Source organism: Callospermophilus lateralis, chromosome 6 (assembly GCF_048772815.1).
Source record: "Callospermophilus lateralis isolate mCalLat2 chromosome 6, mCalLat2.hap1, whole genome shotgun sequence".
NCBI classification, from domain to species: domain Eukaryota; kingdom Metazoa; phylum Chordata; class Mammalia; order Rodentia; family Sciuridae; genus Callospermophilus; species Callospermophilus lateralis.
In genome coordinates, this window is record NC_135310.1 from 96,034,992 (window position 1) to 96,048,777 (window position 13,786).

The 13,786-nt window shown below is 36.7% G+C and overlaps 1 protein-coding gene across 1 annotated transcript in view; it reads left to right on the forward strand.

The window, feature by feature from the left end:
* The window catches only part of Eys (EGF-like photoreceptor maintenance factor), a 1,514,165-nt gene that overhangs the window by 1,478,854 nt on the left and 21,525 nt on the right, over positions 1-13,786 (forward strand). The window contains 1 exon segment of the mRNA XM_077109730.1: positions 1,210-1,382. Within this exon segment, the coding sequence (XP_076965845.1) occupies positions 1,210-1,382 (173 nt within the window).

A 13,786-nucleotide genomic window follows, 5' to 3' on the forward strand; every position in this document is an offset into this window, starting at 1 on the left:
CCCATGCCCTATCTTAGAATGTGCTTCTTTGGTACTATTTTAAATAGATTTAGTCCTCTCTGGCAGGGATTTAAAGCTGACCCTTACTCTACTGTGTTATTTAATGAGAGCTGCCAGATTTAGGGGGAAAAGGAGACAATGCAGGGTGCCCAGATAAATTTGAATTTTAAATAAACAACAAATAATTTTCAGCATATCCAAAATACTGTTTACCTGAAATTCAAATACAGTATCAGATATGCTTACACATGTACAAAAAAAAAAATCAATGTTTATCAGACATTTCAAATTAGCCAGTGCCCTGTATTTGCCTGGTAACTCCTACCTTTGGTCAGTCCATCAGCAACTCCCTTACTTGGGCCTCTCCCAGTATTACACTGTAAACCCAGGCAAGGTCTCTCTTCCAACTGGGTCCTCCCTGCCAGCCCTCATAGTCTGCATCAAGCAGAAGCTGATAGGCAGCCTTTGGCCAGGAGGACAGCTCTTGTGCATGATCCCTTTTTTATGCCCTCTGTCTGATGTTTCTAAGAGTGTTGCATACCTTCCCTGAGATTCACTTATATGTGACACATCCCTGGCAAGATTCCTCAAGAGCTAGGCCTCTGTGTTCTCCTGTACAAGGGAACATATAAGAAACTCTCCAAGTAATCCTGCTGAATCTCCTTTCTCCAGATTTAAGGTTAAGAGGCAGAAACTCCAGACCCAGCCCTCCCACTGGTGGTGTGCAGAAAAGGAGAGGGACCTACAGTGTGGTTTTGTCAAAAGAAATTATTCTGCCCAGGTACAGTAGCACATGCCTGTAGCCCCAGCAACTCTGGAGGCTGAGGCAGGAGAATTGCCATGTTTGAGACCAACCTCAGCAAATTAGTAAGACCCTGTCTCAAAATAAAAAAAATATATAAAAGGGCTGGGATATAGCTCAGTGGTAGAGCACTCCATTCCCCAATACCAAAAAATAAAAAGAAAGAAATGATTTTCATAAAATGTTCTATTTCCATGCTTTGAACCTTTTTAAATACTTGTTATGGAGTTCAGTAATCTTATAACCAGTTATTAATGCTTTCCTTTGACAATTTTGATCTTGATTGCTTGAATCACAATGCACCTAGGTAATCTTGGGACCTAATTAACGTTGCAAACTTTACATCAGAGTGATAACAAGAGTATATCCAGCTCTATTCAAGTGCTAATTTCTCTCTCAACCTACAGCTGCAACTGTCCCACAGGGTGGAAAGGAGCATTCTGCACAGAGACAGTCACTTCCTGTGATCCTGAACACGACCCTCCACACCGCTGCAGCAAGGGAGCAACCTGTATTTCATTGCCTCATGGATACACCTGTTACTGTCCTCTAGGAACCACTGGAATCTACTGTGAACAAGGTGAGGCTGAATTTCAAGTCATTTTTTGTCCATCAATTTAACTAAATTTAGGAACTACAAAGTCAATTTTTCTTTACAGAAAATAAAGATAAGAAATACATATAATAAAAGTAGAGTCTGCTTTCTTCTGTTCCTACTATATTGGACATTGTATTTTACAGACAGGATAATAATCAAGATCCAGTTAGTACAAAAATACAGCTTTATTTTTAGGATTGCTTTAACGTATTAACTCTAAACTCCCTGTCTGTGTAGTCTATGTGCTCTAGATCTTTTGTGCTAAATGTAGTTAACCAAATGAGGTTTGATTTATAACTCCCTTCTAGAACAATACTGTATCTTTGTGCTTTTCCATCTTATTCAAAACTATCCGTTGAGTGTGGAGGCAAATGCCTTTAATCCCAGTGACTCAGGAGACTGAGGCAGGAAGATCTCCAAGATCAAGGCCAGTCGAGGCAACTCAGATCCTGTCTCTAAATAAAATAAAAGGACTGGGACCTCTGAATTCAATTCCCAGTACAACAACAACAACAATACAGCCTATTTTATCAGCTACAGAGAGGGAAGAGAGAAATTTAAAAGGTAAAAATGTTCCCAAGTCCAGTGGGATCAATAAAGAGCAATAATGTCCAACCAATTAGAGAAACTATGGCTCATCCTCTGAGGGAGCTCAACAATGTCCTGGGTACTCCTCACCTGTGCAATAACTAGTGCTAAGAGTGCTTCAAGATTTGAGCTATCTTCCCCTTAATCCCAGCTGGGACTTCCAGAACAGCAGCAGGGAATCCAGGAAACACAGCTCAAAGCTTCACCAAGATGAGCAAAGCACCTGTATTACTTCAACAAATCACTTCACCAAGATGAGCAGAGCACCTGTATTACTGCAAAAGCAATAGCAATGAGGAACTGAAAGAAATAATAGGACAAGTAACATAAAGGCTAGTGAATGTGAAAGTAGGGCGAGCTAAGTTTTTAAAGTGTAAAGCTCAAATGATAAAAATTTGGGAGATTAAACCAAAGTTTGTATGGATGTGTATTTATATAGATAGATAATACTTATATGAATATAAATAAATTATGTAGAGATATAAAAAACAGGCGGATAGATAGGTAGAAATAGGAATAGCTATAGTAATAAGATTGCAAAATAAAAGCCCAGAAAGTTTGATAAAAGATGCCAGAAAATTTCATAGAATTCTGAACACAAAGTTAAGCAAAGATAGACCCTGGTACACGATAGACTAGGACTTCGGTTAGAATATTTTGCAATCCAGGGAAGTCATTAAAATGTTATAGCAGAATTCTGGCTCACAAACATTTTTCAAGATAAATAATATGACCAGTTTCTTTTCTTATATGTGCAAATTGCTTATTTGCTCTTTTCTCCTTATCAAAATTCTTTCCTATAGTAGTTTATGATTAATAACTACTATATAAGTTATTGATTATAATTTATTATTGTAAAGCTTATATATAAACTTTCTTAAATTATAAATCTCTTCTCAATTTCTTTTTCCCCATATTATTGGCAAATTGCATTTTTACATGAATTAGTTTTAATACTACTAAATTCTAGCTATTGAACATTGTTGACACTTAGCCAAGTTAGATTCCATAATGTGTGTGTGTTTTAATTTTCAGACTAGCAGATATTGGAAATATATCCATTTTTCCTACATTTTTCCATCCATAGTGTAAATTTCCTTTTATTCATATCTATTCCCTCAGGACAAGAACTCATGTCCACACTGGCATTTTGAATGAAACAGTCTATATTCAAGCTACTTACACATTTTTCCTAATGGGAAGAATATTTTATGGTCCAAGCAGCCTCTGGTTTCCATTGAAATTAAATTTTGCTAGTGGAGAATTTCAATTATTCAAGTTCTTCGAACACATGGGGTGTTTTCTGGCCAAGTTCTTTGTTTTCATAATAGTACAGAAATGAGTACAAAACACAACAGATGACAGTTTCAGGAATCATTGCTATTTTCAGATTCTCATTTTCAGGTGTATTTGGTCATGTGGAGTTACAGCAGGTAATGCACAAACTTTATGCATATGAAAAAAAATTAGTTTTAGTCTTCATTTATTTCCCCAATTTCAAATCCATAGGGATATTTAATAAGAATGTGGTTACATGTCTACTAGATTCTTTATAACTTTATAATAGTCATAAATAGTAATGGAGAGTAGGCATTAGCTAGAACTCCTGGGAATAAACATCTTGCTTTAGTTTTTTTTGTTTTGTTTTGTTTTGTTTTTCGGAGTTCTTCAATACTTGTCAAATCATAAGTGAAACTCAGAGACAAAGTGAATTACAAGTAATAGTTCTGAAGTTTAGTGACTCTCAAGCTTTCTGAGCACCTAAAGGCATGCAGACAGCAGCTGAATTTGAAAACAGAGAAACAGATATAACTGTCATTTCCTAACCTTGAACTTTGGACAAGCAACTTAATTTCCCTGAACCTCGGGTTCTCTTATGTGGAAAGCATGTATTTAAGAATCTCTTTTAGGGGGATTTCTGGCCAACATCCAGTAAGACTCCATTCTTCTTGTTAAGTCCTAAATCAATAAGTAATATTTTTATGAGGCAGTGAGTGAAAATATAAGAACTCTAAGATATCTATGAGGTTTATATTCAACAAAATTTTTTTATTTTTTTATTCAAGATACTATTAATAAGCAAAAAGCATTTACAATGGATTTTTAGTTCTTTATTGCTGAAGTTTCTTCCCTCGAAATGTTTTATATGTTGAATCACAATATGCCTCACCCATCAGTCTTGAAAAGTAGACCAAAAAAAAAGTTACTACTTTCCCTGAGGCAGATCTGCCTATCTTCCTTTTCTTTTATTTGGAGGGTGAAGTAAAGGTACTAGGGTTTGAACCCAGAGGCACTTTACCACTGAGCTACATGCCAAGTCCTTTTTATTCCTTATTTGGAGACAAGATCTCACTAATTTCTTAGGGTCTCACTAAATCTCCCAGGCTGGCCTCAAATTTGGGATCCTCCTGCCTCAGCCTCCTGAGTCACTGGGATTATAGTGTCCCCCACCATGCCTGGTTCAACCCATCTTTTTTTAACCTGGAATGATTGACAGTGATGCAATCTAACCACAAACTTTATTCTCTAATTTGGAATGCTGAGAGGCAGGCTTTCCATAGTTTCTAATGAACATATCACAACATGATAGCACATTAAAAAAATTATAACAATAATGGAAGATATAAATTTTATAAAATGTCTCTATTTCATTTCCTCCTTTTGTTAAAATCTTCAAAATTCATCTTAAGAAAAACAGGAAAAGCAACATGACATTCTAGTGACCAAGGACTATTACAAGGCTAAATGTCAAGAAAGACTTATGGTCTCAGAGGCAGAATTATCTAGGAATCTCCTAGCACATCCCAATAAAGGCAATAATGAGGAGTCAATGAAATGAAGAGGCCTCCACAGTGCCTAGCACATAACTAGCACACCATAAATATCAACTCCCTCCTAGAGAGGAAGGGAAAAAAACATTGAGTTAAAGGAAGGCCATGATCATGCAGACATTTGATCTAGGGGGTTTGCTAGGTGTTGAACCCAGGACCTTGCACATGTTGGGCAAGTGCTCTATCATTCTACCACTGAGCTGAATCCATAGACCTTTCTATTTTTATCTTAAGACAAGATGTCACTAAGTTTCCCAGGCTGGCCTCAAACTTGTGATCCTCCAGCCTCAGCCTCACAAGTAGCTGGGACTGCAGGTATGCACCACTCTGTCCAGCTGATCATCTTTATTTTAAAAAAATTGGTTAGTTTTACTAGATACATTTTTAATATTTGGCAGTTCAAATTTTTTCAAGTTCATATATTTTATTGGTACATTATAATTATACATAATAGTGAGATTTGCTGTTACATATTAATTCATGCACACAATATAACAATATAATTTGGTAACTTTAGTTTTGATTCTTAAGTTAAAATATTTTAAACTTCCTATTTTAAAGAGAAAATATTGTTTTACTAAGAAATGTTATAAAGATTTTTTCTAACTGTTATATTAAGATAGTAAACACAAACTTTTCAAAGTAACCAAACAAAATATTTTTTAAATATTTATTCTCAATAGAGTCATATCAAATTAAATCAAATTCTCCATGAATTTTTAAAAAGTATTTATGGAAAAACCTCTCAGGCAATATGGAGTTATCCAAAGCACTATAAAGTGTTGTTTCTTTTTCAAAGAGCTAAAAATTTAGGTGGAGATCAGGCAAACATCTATGAAAATAAATAAACTTGAATAATCTGAATATAAGAGCAAGAAATAGCCAGGGTACTAAAGCTTTAATTCTAAATTAATGATACAACAAGCACATGATTTCTGGCTAAGGGGACCCAAATAGGCATTCAAAAGCAACGGAATTAAGTTAGGATTCAAAGGATGGGTAAGATTTGAGTAGTCTCATATAAGATGGAGCAGAGTGAGGTAATCTTTCCTAAGAGTGAGAACTGCCTCAAAAAAGCATTTAGAAAAGAATGGGAAAATTAAATGGTGTCCAACAGCACATTTTAAAGGTCATTCATGGTGACCAAGAGGGGATCCTTAATAGCACTACAGCAATTGTTCCACAAACACACAAACACACACACACACAAAAAAAAAAATGTGTGTGTGTGTGTGTTTGTGTGTTTATGGAACAATAAAGGACAAAATCACATAATCATCTCAATAGATGCAAAAAAGGCATATGATAAAATCTCTTCACGATAAAAACTTTGATCAAATTAGGTACATAAGGAATGTATCTCAACATGATACAAGCCCTATATAACAAGCTCACACCCAAGTTCATACAGAATGGAGAAAGGCTGAAAACTTCTAGGATTTGGAGCAAGCCAAGGAAACCTCTTCCATCACTTTTGTTCAACATAGTACTGGAAGTCCTAGCCAGAGCAATCAGGCAAGAATAGAAAGAAAAAAATGGCATCCAAATAGGAAAGGAGGGAATCAAATTGTCACTACTTGCAGGTGGCATGATTTTTATATGGAAAATTCTGAAGACACCACCAAAAACTATTAGAACTGTTAAATGAATTTAGCAAAGTTGCAGGATATTAAATTGACATACAAAAATCAGTAGTACTGCTATACATTAATAGCAAATTACCTAAAAAAGAAATCAAGCAATTAATCCCATTTACAAATGCTATAAAAATAATAAAACTCTAGGAATAAGTGTAACCAATGAAGTATAAAATCTCTATAATGGGGCTGGGGATGTGGCTCAAGCGGTAGAGTGCTCGCCTGGTATGCGTGCGACCCAGGTTTGATCCTCAGCACCACATACAAACAAAGATGTTGTGTCTGCCAAAAACTAATAAATAAATATTAAAAATTCTCTCCCTCTCTTAAAAAAAGGATTGTTAGAATTAATAAATTAGAAATATTGAAAGATACAAAATCAGTGTATAAAAATCAGTTCCATTTAAAAAAAAATTTTTTAAATTAAAAAAAAAATAAAATCTCTATAATAAGTGTTGGGGTTGTGGCTCAGCAGTAGAGCTCTTGCCTAGCACATGCAAAGCCCTAGGTTCTATCCTCAGCACCACATAAAAATAAGTAAATAAGAGACCGCGTGTCCAGGAGAAGGGGCCCAGCGGCCTGCCGGCATGGTAGACAGATCACCCCAATTGGAGGAGGGGCCCAGCCGTTGCCTGCGCCTGCACGGTAGGGAGACCTGTGACCTGGAGAACAGGTCCAACAGCTCGCCTGCACGGTAGACAGACCTGCCCAGTTGGAGGAGCCCAGCCTCCCGCCAGTGCGGTAGACAGACCATTCTGCCGCAGTCTCTGGCTGGGCACAAATCACGAGTCTCCACACAGCTTGTAGATTCAAACAGCAATTCTTTATTCCCAAACTCACACTGGCCGTCTACAAACACGTTCTGGGGAAATCCACGTTCTCTGCCCAAATCCACCACTGCCCAAATCCACTTCTCCTGGGCTTCTGTCTCCCCAAATATACTGTCTGACCCTAAGAACTCAAGAGGAACTCAGCAGCAGGATACGCCCTATTCTAAAGGGGGAACACCCTAATCTCCTATTATGCTAAACCAGGAACACCCTAAACATGGATCCGCCCTGGTCCTTGAGCAAGGTCACCTTACATGCAATGTCCTGCAAAATGTCCTATTTCCATGAGTCCTTCCACTAAAGAAACACGGGGGTACGCTGGCAAGGAAATTGTCATACCTACTTGGCTGATGGCTCCCAGCACCATTCCAACTGGAGGAGGGGCCTTGCCGCCCGCCAGTGCGGTCACCTGACCGAGCTCTTGACAAACATAAGGTTTCCCCAACACCCCCACCTCATCAAACACCTTATGAGAAAAACTGATGGAACTCATCTTGGAAAACCCAACCAACCCTTAAAACCCACCAACCGGTTGGCTTGTGTGGCTACCAGTGCGGTTCTGCAGCGGATCAGGAACCTGGTTTACATCTCAGAAAATAAGAGTAGAGAGGCCACAGGCGGAAGCTCAAATCCTCTCACACTGACTACCACCACCATCCTGAACCCAGAGACTTAAGCTAGGAATAGAAAACGCCACCAACTAGAAGAAATGAAAACAGAGTTCTGAGAGACATTTTTTTTTCTTTCTTTTTCTCTCTCTCTCTCTTTTCAGCCATTCACCCAGTCTCCTCTACCCTTCCCCCTCTGGTCTTCGCAACCTCAACATATGTGAAACCAAAAATTGTGCACGAAAAAGGTCTTTAACAACTGAATCACCAGAATAATATACTATAGAGGAATTGCATATGCCCCACCTCCCTTCCCCCTTTTTATTCCTTTTCTTTTTTCTCGTATTTTCTTTTTCCCACACTCTTTTTTCTCTTCCTTTCCTTGTTATTTGTTTTCCTCCCTCTTACTCCCTCTATCCCACTTGCAACCCCCTAAATTTTACTATTCATAAGTAGGCTAATCTTATAAATACAGATAAAAATTTGAATCTATACATTCTTCCATAAATTACCCATCTATCGGTTAGAGCTCTCCAAAGTTACTAAGTTAGATTAACCCCATACCCTCACTCCTTTCCCCATAAACATAACATCCTACACCTGAAATTCAGTTTTCTTCAAGCTACCAGAAATGGTATGCCTTTCATGAAAATAATGACTATATTTGTAAACGATAATCAAAACCAACATTTGTAGACATAGAGTCTAGCTATAAATGTAGTAATAAGGAAAACGTGTGCTTAGATGATGTACTATTGATATTGAGATCTGTTAACATTGTCTTTCTCCACAAAAGGGAGACTTTGCAACCATACAAGAGCAATATAAATATATAGGGGGAAAATTCAATAACACAAAAGTTTCACCAAGCAGAAAGAAACACAAGCAGTATGAAAAGACAACGAAAGAAAGGACCACAAGCAATGCAGGTCAACTCAACTTTAGAAGAGGTAATATCTGTAGCAGATGGAATGTCAGATAAAGAATTCAGGATATACATGCTTCAGATGATCTGGAGTCTCAAGGAAGACATTAGACAGCAAAATCAGACAATGAAAGATCACTTCGACAATGAATTACATAAACAAATCCAAGAAGCAAAAGATCACATATATAGGGAGATAGAAGTTATTAAAAAACAAACAAACAAACAGAAATCCTAGAAATGCAGGAAGCAATAAACCAAATTAAAAACTCAAATGAGAGTACTACCAGCAGAGTAGAACACTTAGAAGATAGAACATCAGACAATGAAGACAAAGTAATTCAACTTGAAAAGAACATAGACAGCTCAGCGAGACTGTTAAGAAACCATGAGCAGAACATCCAAGAAATATGGGATAACATAAAGAGACCAAACTTAAGAGTCATTGGGATACAGGAAGGTATAGAGGTCCAAACCAAAGGAATGAGCAGGTCCAAACCAAAGGAATGAGCAATCTGTTCAATGAAATAATACGAGAAAACTTCCCAGACGTGAAGAATGAGACAGAATCCCAAATCCTAGAAGCCTACAGGACGCTGAATGTGCAAAATCATAAGAGATCCACACCTAGACACATTATAATGAAGATGCCCAACATACAGAATAAGGAGAGAATTTTAAAAGCTACAAGAGAAAGGAAGCAGATTACATTTAGGGGTAAACCAATCAGGATAACAGCTGATCTTTCAACACAGACTCTGAAAGCTAGAAGATCCTGGAACAACATATTTCAAACGCTGAAAGAAAATGGGTTCCAACCAAGAATTGTGTATCCAGCAAAATTAAGCTTCAGGATGGAAGATGAAATTAAAACCTTCCACGATAAACAAAAGTTAAAAGAATTTGCAGCTATAAAACCATCTCTTCAAAACATCCTCGGCAAAACATTACAGAAAGAGAAAATGGAAAATAACAATGAAAACCAACAGTGCGAGGTAGTACAGTAAAGGGAAAAAATAATCAAAGAGGAAAAACAAACCATGTTAAGTAACATAAATAAACATATATGGCTGGAAGAACAATCCATATCTCAATAATAACCCTAAATGTTAATGGCTTAAACTCACAAATTAAGAGACACAGGCTAGTAGAATGGATCAAAAAAAAAAAAAACAAAAAGATTCAACAATATGCTGCCTACAGGAGACACATTTGATAGGAAAAGACATACATAGACTGAAGGTGAAAGGTTGGGAAAAATCATATCACTCATATGGACTTTGGAAACAAGCAGGAGTGTCCATACTCATATCAAATAAAATAGATTTCAAGCCAAAGTTAATCAAAAGGGATAAAGAGGGACACTACATACTGCTCAAGGGAACCATACACCAACAAGATATAACAATCATAAATATATATGCCCCAAACAATGGTGCAGCTATGTTCATCAAACAAATTCTTCTCAAGTTCAAGAGTCTAATAGACCACCATACAATAATTATGGGAGACTTCAACACACCTCTCTCACCACTGGACAGATCTTCCAAACAAAAGTTGAATAAAGAATCTATAGATCTCAATAATACAATTAATAACCTAGACTTAATTGAAATATATAGAATATACCACCCAAGATCAAGCAGTTACACTTTTTTCTCAGCAGCACATGGATCCTTCTCAAAAATAGATCATATATTATGTCACAGGGCAACTCTTAGAAATTATAAAGGAGTAGAGATACTACCATGCATCCTATCTGATCATCATGGAATGAAACTGGAAATCAACGATAAAAGAAGGAAGGAAAAATCATGCATCATTTGGAGAATGAACAATAGGTTACTGAATGATCAATGGGTTATAGAAGACATCAAGGAGGAAATTAAAAAATTCTTAGAGATAAATGAAAACACAGACACAACATATCGGAATCTATGGGACACAATGAAAGCAGTTCTAAGAGGAAAATTCATTGCTTGGAGTTCATTCCTTAAAAAAAGAAGAAAACAACAAATAAATGATCTCACACTTCATCTCAAAATCCTAGAAAAAGAAGAGAAAAACAACAGCAAAAGAAGTATAAGTCAAGAAATAATTAAAATCAGAGCTGAAATCAATGAAATCGAAACAAAAGAAACAATTGAAAAAATTGACAAAACTAAAAGTTGGTTCTTTGAAAAAATAAATAAGATCAACAGACCCTTAGCCATGCTAACGAAGAGAAGAAGAGAGAGAACCCAAATTACTAGCATACCAGATGAAAAAGGCAATATCACAACAGACACTTCAGAAATACAGAAGATAATTAGAAATTATTTTGAATCCTTATACTCCAATAAAATAGAAGATAGTGAAGACATCGATAAATTCCTTAAGTTATATGATCTGCCCAGATTGAGTCAGGAGGATATAGACAACCTAAACAGACCAATATCAATTGAGGAAATAGAAGAAGCCATCAAAAGACTACCAACTAAGAAAAGCACAGGACCGGATGGGTATACAGCAGAGTTTTACAAAACCTTTAAAGAAGAACTAATACCAATACTTTTCAAGCTATTTCAGGAAATAGAAAAAGAGGGAGGACTTCCAAATTCATTCTACGAGGCCAACATCACCCTGATTCCTAAACCAGACAAAAACACCTCAAAGAAAGAAAACTACAGACCAATATCTCTAATGAACCCATATGCAAAAATCCTCAATAAAATTCTGGCGAATCGGATACCAAAACATATCAAAAAAATTGTGCACCATGATCAAGTAGGATTCATCCCTGGGATGCAAGGCTGGTTAAATATACGGAAATCAATAAATGTTATTCACCACATAAATAGACTTAAAGATAAGAACCATATGATCATCTCGATAGATGCAGAAAAAGCATTCGACAAAGTACAGCATCCATTTATGTTCAAAACTCTAGAAAAACTAGGGATAACAGGAACATACCTCAATATTGTAAAAGCTATCTATGCTAAGCCTCAGGCTAGCATCATTCTGAACGGAGAAAAATTAAAGGCATTCCCTCTAAAATCTGGAACAAGACAGGGATGCCTTCTCTCACCACTTCTGTTCAACATAGTTCTCAAAACACTGGCCAGAGCAATTAGACAGACGAAAGAAATTAAAGGCATAAAAATAGGAAAAGAAAACTTAAATTATCACTATTTCTGGATGATATGATCCTATACCTAGAAGATACAAAAGGGTGTACAAAGAAACTACTAGAGCTAATAAATGAATTCAGCAAAGTGGCAGGATATAAAATCAACACGCATAAATCAAAGGCATTCTTGTATATCAGTGACAAATCTTCTGAAATGGAAATGAGGACAACTACCCCATTCACAATATCCTCAAAAAAAATAAAATACTTGGGAATCAACCTAACAAAAGAGGTCAAAGACTTATACAATGAAAACTACAGAACCCTAAAGAGAGAAATAGAAGAAGATCTTAGAAGATGGAAAAATATACCCTGTTCATGGATAGGCAGAACTAACATCATTAAAATGGCGATATTACCAAAAGTTCTCTATAGGTTTAATGCAATGCCAATCAAAATCCCAACGGCATTTCTTGTAGAAATAGATAAAGCAATCATGAAATTCATATGGAAAAATAAAAGACCCAGAATAGCAAAAGCAATTCTAAGCAGGAAGATTGAAACAGGCAGTATAGCAATACCAGACTTCAAACTATACTACAGAGCAATAGTAACAAAAACAGCATGGTACTGGTACCAAAACAGGTGGGTGGACCAATGCTACAGAATAGAGGACACATAGACCAATCCACAAAATTACAACTATCTTATATTTGATAAAGGGGCTAAAAGCATGCAATGGAGGAAGGAGAGCATCTTCAACAAATGGTGCTGGGAAAACTGGAAATCCATTTGCAACAAAATGAAACTGAATCCCTTTCTCTCGCCATGCACAAAAGTTAACTCAAAATGGATCAAGGAGCTTGATATCAATTTAGAGACATCGCGTCTGATAGAAGAAAAAGTTGGCTCCGATCTACATATTGTGGGGTCAGGCTCCAAATTCCTTAATAGGACACCCATAGCACAAGAGTTAAAAACAAGAATCAACAAATGGGACTTACTCAAACTAAAAAGTTTTTTCTCAGCAAGAGAAACAATAAGAGAGGTAAATAGGGAGCCTACATCCTGGGAACAAATCTTTAATCCTCACACTTCAGATAGAGCCCTAATATCCAGAGTATACAAAGAACTCAAAAAATTAAACAATAAGAAAACAAATAACCCAATCAACAAATGGGCAAAGGACCTGAACAGACACCTCTCAGAGGAGGACATATAATCAATCAACAAGTACATGAAAAAATGCTCACCATCTCTAGCAGTCAGAGAAATGCAAATCAAAACCACCCTAAGATACCATCTCACTCCAGTAAGATTGGCAGCCATTATGAAGTCAAACAACAACAAGTGCTGGCGAGGATGTGGGGAAAAGGGTACACTTGTACATTGCTGGTGGGACTGCAAATTGGTGTGGCCAATTTGGAAAGCAGTATGGAGATTTCTTGGAAAGCTGGGAATGGAACCACCATTTGTCCCAGCTATTCCCCTTCTCGGTCTATTCCCTAAAGACCTAAAAAGAGCATACTACAGGGACACTGCTACATCAATGTTCATAGCAGCACAATTCACAATAGCTAGACTGTGGAACCAACCTAGATGCCCTTCAATAGATGAGTGGATAAAAAAAAATGTGGCATTTATACACAATGGAGTATTACTCAGCACTAAAAAATGACAAAATCATGGAATTTGCAGGGAAATGGATGGCATTAGAGCAGATTATGCTAAGTGAAACTAGCCAATCCCTAAAAACAAATGCCAAATGTCTTCTTTGATATAAGTAGAGCAACTAAGAACAGAGTAGGGAGGAAGAGCATGAGAAGAATATTAACATTAAACAGGGACGAGAGGT